The 7607-nt window shown below is 41.6% G+C and overlaps 1 protein-coding gene across 1 annotated transcript; it reads left to right on the forward strand.

Annotated features, from left to right (window-relative positions):
- Positions 1-3686: 3686 nt before the first annotated feature.
- On the forward strand, positions 3687-7295 carry LOC112890296 (uncharacterized methyltransferase At2g41040, chloroplastic-like). Its single transcript, XM_025957210.1, has 7 exons — positions 3687-4061; positions 4728-4828; positions 4916-5138; positions 5360-5553; positions 6086-6197; positions 6756-6869; positions 6949-7295. The coding sequence occupies exons 1-7, from the start codon at positions 3891-3893 to the stop codon at positions 7087-7089; spliced, it is 1056 nt and encodes a 351-aa protein (XP_025812995.1). The 5' UTR covers positions 3687-3890; the 3' UTR covers positions 7090-7295.
- Positions 7296-7607: the final 312 nt, after the last annotated feature.

A 7607-nucleotide genomic window follows, 5' to 3' on the forward strand; every position in this document is an offset into this window, starting at 1 on the left:
CGGTGGCAGGGTTTAAGAAGGGGAGGGAGGCTGCAACAAATATCTGGGCGCTGTGCATGGCAGATAGGGCGTGGTTGGCCACGGCCACCGCCGCATCGGATCGGGTCGAAATCGGGCGAAGGCAATAGAAATCTGCGTTGGTGTTTTCCCGGCATCCCTATCAGCGCAGATATTTTGCGACGGCTCGTCAGTTCGTGGATGGAGGATGGCTTTTGGAGAAAGTGATGAGCTGAGATGGGGACGCTGTTGCTGTGCTCAGCTCAGCGTTCACTGAATTATTACACTTGGCAGTTCTTCCTTCTGCAACTGTAGATATATAAGCCGATTGTGATCCTTCCAGAATCCACGTATTGTTTTGGTTGGAGTAAATCAGCTCCTTACGTGATCGTGCAAATTCCAGTTTATAAACTTTATTTATCTATTTATATATACACTATTCGACATATTTTTTCTAATATATACACTCATGAGACGAGGATGAATAGATGATGGGCTCCACGACCTGGTGATCCTGCTAGGTGAAATAGCAGTAAAATATCAACGGTTGTTTCAACATTGTCCACGCATCACCTCTCCTTTTCGAGTGATATTTCTACATCCTTTTCGAAATTTATCTGTACATGCCCTTGATCTCTGAAACTGTGTCGCCTAAATTCTGACCGTTCAAGTACCTATCATGTCTCGTCACCCATCAGCCATAAAATCCCACCACCTGTGAGAAGGTGCCATGCAAACAAGACACACAATGCGGTCTATGTGAGAAGGTGTCATGGCATTGTTTCTCTATTGTGGTGATAGCGTCTCAATTGCAAATCCGCACTAGACTACAAAATGGGTCAAGTTCCTTCAAATATCTGCGGCACATATTTGGCCCATATGATTCATGAAAACGACCTTGCATCCAGAAACCTTTTCGAGGAAAGTATGAGCTTATTGCACACCATTCCTTTCCCTGGCCATGTGAGCACAATGCGATCCTTTGTAATGATTTGCCATTTTCAGGAATTGTTGTCAAAATGGAAAAATGCAAGGAGATCTAGATCTTTCGGACCACTGGCCAATGGATTTTGCCCCTTGGCACTTCATCGGGACACATCATAAGCGACATCTGAGCCATCTACTTAGTCAATTATTATACATTAATCTTTAGCAGCTGGCCAAAGAAAAATTGAAATGTTTATTCAAGAACAGGCTAGAAATTAAATATGACAGAAAAAACATTTCTAATGTTTTCATATTATTTGATGTGCAAAAAATATTTTTATGTACATTATGTTTAAACTTCACCTCTACTAGCTTGTACTCCCTCTGTTTTTTTTTCACATGTCATATTTGCTTTATCCCGAGTTAAATTTGTCCAATTTTGATCAAGTTTATATAAGAACATAACATCATCTATACTACCAAATATATGCACTATCGAAACTATTTTACGATGGATTCAATACAAATTTGGTTTTGTAGATGTTGTTATATTTTTCTATAAACTTGATCAAAGTAGGCCAATTTAAACTTAGGACAAAGCAAATATGACTTGTAAGAAAAATAAAAACATTGGCACATCGATGGTATTGAATAACACATGTTGGCTTGCCTAATAATTGCACCTACAGTTTTAGCTGCTCCACCAAGCCTTATACAATGTCATATTGGTTGGAGGATAGCTTTTGAGAAAGTGAGCTGACATAGGGACATTGTTGCTGTGCTCAGCTCTCACTGAATTATTACAATTAGCTTTCGAGTTCTTCCTTTTGCAATTGTAGATGTGCCAATTGTGATCCTTCATTCCTTCCACAATCCATGTAGTGTTTTGGTGAGAGAAATTAACTCCTTTGTTACTATGCAAATTCCAGTTTATACTACTTTCAGCTATTTATAATAAACAGCTTTCCACACAATTTTTGTCGATATGTGGCTGTTGTTACAAGAAGATTGATGTAGAGACGATGGACTCCATAACTTGGTGATCCTCAGTAGTCCGTAACACATATCAATGGTTGTTTCACATTGTCCCCACATCACGCATATCTTTGTGTTTGCCTTTTTTAAGTGATATTTCTACATCCTTTTCAAAATAGATATGTTACATGTTCTTGACTTCTGAAAGTATGCCACCTAAATTCTGACCTTTGAGGACCTATCATGTCTAATCAGCAACTCCCACCACCTGCAAAAAGGTGCCATCAAATAAGACACAATCAGGGCTCATATATAATTTATACTATCTTACTTATTAAGTAGCAAATGCCATTTTTTCTCTATTTTAGTGATTGAGCCTCAAATGTAAATCTACACAAGGCTATAAAATAGGTCAAGTTTCATTCGATTATATGTCCGGAATATTTGTTCCATATGATTCATGAAAGCGACCTTACACCCAGAAACTTTTTCTTATAAAGAATAAGGTACTGTACACTTTTCCTTTCCTAGGCTATGACCCTTATTGATATGCCCCTTTAAGGGGGTTTTGAAAAAAATGAAAAATGCAAGGAGGTGTAGATCTTTCATGGGACACATCATGACCGACTTTTGGGCCATCATCCATAGGATGCCACATGAACCTTTTAACTTTTAGCAACTGGCCAGAGGGAAGATAGAAAGAGGCTAGTAATATGAGCAAAAGTATTAGAGGTAAAATTCTGAAAACCCATATTATTTAATGATACGTTTATTTACCTTTATGTGTGAACTTCACTTGAACTAACGTGCATTGACACATCAATAATGATGTCAGTTTCTCAGGTCCAGAGTATCATCCTAAAACTAAGTGTATGTTTAGATCTCTAGAGATTAATTTCTACTCCCTCCGTCCCAAATTATTAACCGTTTTGACTTTTCTAGATACATAATTTTTTCTATACATCTATATATATATATATTATATTCATATCTAGGTGTATAGCAAGGTTTTTGAATCTACAAAAGTTAAAACGATTAATAATTTAGGATGGAGTGAGTAGTCAGCTAAAAATTAGTTCTAAATAATTCAAATAGGAGTTAATACATGGGCTAAAAATTAGCCAACCACCAACTAAAATTTAGTTTATTAGATCTGCAAATCCAGTGAATAAGGACTAATTTTTAGAAGCGTATGTAAAAAAATACAATAATACCTTCCCAAACGTAGGGTGTGTTCGTTTCACCCCTCTAAAACCCGAAACATCTAAACTTTAGAGGTCCGGCACCGAACAGCCCTCTAATTCGGCTCTAAAATTTTTAGAGAGCTCTGATCGGAAACGAACACACCCGTAATCCCTTTGAGCTTGGTACAAAGAGCTTGGCGCCAAGATATAAACGGCTTTTCTCAATACTACAGCTAAATTTTAGCCCGGCATCCAAACACGACAGTTTAGCCAAACAGGCACCAACACACCTTCGGTGTCCATGCGCTGGATGGGTCAACAAATTCAACAAGAATCAGTCATATGCTTAACAGCTGCAATGAATAAACAAGAATCTTGAACCAATCTTAGCCGCCAATGAGTGAATGAAAACAAACGACAAAATCATCCGTGTGACCTTCATAAATTTCTCAAGAAAAAGCACTCACGCATGTGCCGGCAGGAGACGGGGAAACAAGCAAGAAATCTTGACGCGTGCGAACAGAGCCACGGCAACGCGGCAAGGCCGCGGCTCGCCACGCGGCCGGCAGAGGATCAGAGGCTCAGAGCCGTCTCGCCCGCGTGCCGCCTCCCCTTGGCGAACGGGTGCGCGTCGCGCCACGCCGTAACTGCTGCCACCACACCCCGTAGCGGCGGCGAGCGCTCACTGCTCGGCAGCCAAACCCAAGCGCGCAGCTTCTTCCGCCTTTCGCCAGGTCTGCGGGTGCGCTCTTGCCGGACCCTTCCCTCGCCGCGAACGTTGCTGCGCTTGGCGCTCCGCGGCGCGCCATGGAGCTGCTGGTACGGGCGGCGGCCGCCGCCGCCGCGTCCTCCTCCCCGCACCCATCGCGCCAGCTCCCCCGCCGCGCCTGCGTCTCTGGCCCCTGCCGCCCCCGTCCCCGCCGCCCCGGGTTCCCTTCGCTCCGCGCAGCTGCGGCGGCGGCGACCGCCGTGGAGCCGGTACGTGTTCCCTTCATCGGTTGACTAGTAGTCGTTTCCGGACTGGTTGCCAAGCCCACCACGTGTTCGCGGCTATGCCGGGTTGGCAGCAACCCAGCGCAGGTCGATTAGCACGGCTTTCTTGGTTGCTGCCGCTGAGGAGATCTTACCTGCAATGCTTCTTGGTAATGAGCTTTAGCCGAGATAAATGATTCAGCTGCCGTCCGTCCGTGTTTCTGGTACCGGTTGCTGTGCCCTGGTACCTGCAAAGTATCTTGTCACGGTTGAGACTCACACCAAAGAGCTGCCGCAATGGATAGTCAAGTTAAACCGTTCACATGAACCCAGCCATCTGCCTAGAACCACCTTATTTGCTTTTCGGTGCATCCAAATCATGGATAATGAGAGGTATTGAGGTTCCATGTGAAATAATTGATCAAGTGGAAAGCAGGGACTACAGTTGTTCCTACTTCTGATGCTCGACCGCTGGTGTAGGCTGGGACATGATGTCTTTTATAACTCCAGTAGATACTGTTTTGGAGTTTCTATTTTGTGGTGTGGCTTGTTCTTTCTTACTAGACCCTGATATCCAGTTCTCTAGGACTTCTGGGTTCCTCCCTAACAATTTATCTTCGTTGCGCCATGTAAACTGTAGAGCATGTAATATTCGTGACACAATCTTTACAGGAAACAAAAGAACAGCAGAATGACACTTCAGAAACCGAGGTGTTCGCGTGCCCAGTTTGCTACGAACCATTGATACGAAAAGGGCCACCAGGCATAAACTTGTATGTCCTAGTCCATTTCTGCTTATCTTCAAGCAAATGTTTTGGCTAGATTGACATTTATGTTCTTTTGGATTATGCATGCCCCAGGCCAGCAATTTATAGGTCAGGATTCAAGTGTTCAAAGTGCAACAAATCATTTACCAGCAAAGACATCTTCTTGGACCTCACTGTAACTTCAGGGACAAAAGAATATACCGAACAGAAGCCTGCTAGAACCGAGCTGTTCAGGAGTCCACTTGTCTCATTTCTTTATGAGAGAGGGTGGCGTCAAAACTTCAATCGGAGTGGCTTCCCTGGTCTTGATGAAGAGGTACTTTTCTGCTGGATTGCTTCATCTTCAACTCCACAGTATCACTGCAGACTGCACAATGAGTTATATGTAATACATTTTAGACAGTAAGCACTTGGTGCTTAATATTTGTTTTTTCTGATGCAACAAAAGATTCTTTAATTCATAGGGATTCACAAATAGTTCATCTAGCGAAAATCTTCGCACTCTTATGCATGTCCCTCTTCTGATCCGCTTGACAGTTTCATATGGCTCAAGACTATTTCCAACCTGTTGCTGGTGGTATCCTTCTTGATGTCAGCTGCGGAAGTGGCTTGTTTACTAGGAAATTTGCAAAATCTGGGACATACACAGCTGTGATTGCTTTAGACTTCTCTGAGAATATGCTCCGACAATGTTATGAATTCATTAAGCAAGAGGATACTCTCCTTAATGCGTAAGCTCTCCGTCCTGTTTCTGAATCTTTTTTTCATATGTTTTGAGCTTTACCTATAATATTAAAATAAATGTCTTGCATACTTCAAATAGAAAATTTTATGTAGGATTATGGATGCAGATTAAGAGGTGATTTGGGGTTGAATTAGGAGCCTAATTTTCCAATCCAGTACTCACTTCATGCTCCCAAACTAGCTATTGAGAAGATGGGGAAGGCCAAAGAACTTTCTCGATGAAAAGAAACAAACTAGCTCAAACATGTTATCAGTTAAACGATTTATTGGGCATCACTGTCATGTTTATTGGAAGCTAATATTTTGTGCCAGTTTGATACCAACAATACTAATATCAATTGCTCTAGACACTGATAAGCTGAAATGTAAGTCTGTAATTAACAGTGCATCCGTTATTTCGATCCGAATTACACTGATAAGTTGCAGTGAAACTTCCATATCACTTTCTGTAAGTTAAGCAGTAACCAAAAGCTTGCAAGATTATTCCACAAACACTGTATTCCTCTTTTGGCTCTGCAGGAATCTGGCACTTGTGAGGGCAGATATTTCAAGGCTCCCTTTCGCTTCTTGTTCAGTAGATGCCATTCATGCTGGAGCTGCTATCCATTGTTGGCCCTCACCCTCTAATGCGGTACATCATCTTTCTCATTTGCACTTTTGATGTATGTAAACATTTCGAAATAATTTCATATTTGAGTTGTTATTCATCATGTAACTGCACAATACTGTAAATGCTCACCTGAATGTTCTGCGCATATTCTGCACGACAAATTTATAATTACATTTGATATGAAATTCTTTTTTCTAGCCAACCGTAACTGTTTGACTGTTAAAGATTAGCTTCATAAGAAAGATAATAGCAGATGAAAATGGGATGCAAGTTACCTGTACTCTTACTTTCTCCATTGACCATTTTGGATTATTTTAGCAATGTACATAGAAGCATGAAATCCTAAAGGACTATTATCCGATATTAAGCAGTGATAAACATTTTCCAAACATGTTTCCCATACAGCTTACCTGATCATATTCATACTGTTATTAACGTAATACTCCTATGACATTGCATGTTGGCAAATTCACAAATCAGAATCGAAATAGTACCATTAGTCAACTGCCATCCTGCACTGGCAACCCATTGCCCTTCCATGCATAATTACGGTATCATTAACTGCTTTCTAATTGTCAGGTAGCTGAAATAAGCCGTGTCCTGAGACCTGGTGGTGTGTTTGTGGGCACAACTTTCTTATCCTCTCCCAGGAACAACCCATTCTCTGTTGAAGCATTAAGGCCACTGAGAATGGTAAGCGACCATCTTTTGCCCCTTGTTTGCTTAAGGGAGCTTATATTGTTGATCTATTTCTGACTGCTTTGTGTTGCAGATTGTTGGACCAGTTAACACCAGCTACAATTACTTCACCGAAGGAGAGCTAGAGGACTTGTGCAAATCGTGTGGCCTTGTTAACTACACCAGTAAGGTTCAGAGGTCATTCATCATGTTCTCCGGTCAAAAACCATACTGAAGAAATCTCTCCAACCTTTACTATTTCTTTAGGGTTATTCCTTGTAAAATGCAATTACTTGAATTCCAAACATTTACATCTCAAATAGAGAATAATGTGCCTAGGGTTCCTTATTTTTTGTATAGATGCATGTTCCTGAATGTATTCAAAACAAAGATGTATGAAAATGCATTTTGCGGATTCTTGAAAGAAACACTACCACTCTACTAGTGCCCTACTTCTCTATGATTTAGCACACTCATGTGTCAAACATTCTCGGTTCTTTGCTTCGTCGCTGGGCTAGAAGCCTAGAATTGACGGTGTCTCTATCGTCTATCGTCTACATATATGAAATCCACGAATTCCATCGCTTTTGAAAATTGCACGATAACATACTTCCAGTTCTATTTTTCTTTAATTGGAAACGCCGAAATGGATCCAGATTAGAAGTCCGTAGTTGTTCTTTTTGCCGAAGGAGACACTGGAGGCAGAGTAAGCCATTGCCATCAAGCCAAACACCACGAGCAGCGGGAAGCTAA

Source organism: Panicum hallii, chromosome 4, assembly GCF_002211085.1.
Source record: "Panicum hallii strain FIL2 chromosome 4, PHallii_v3.1, whole genome shotgun sequence".
NCBI classification, from domain to species: Eukaryota; Viridiplantae; Streptophyta; class Magnoliopsida; order Poales; family Poaceae; genus Panicum; species Panicum hallii.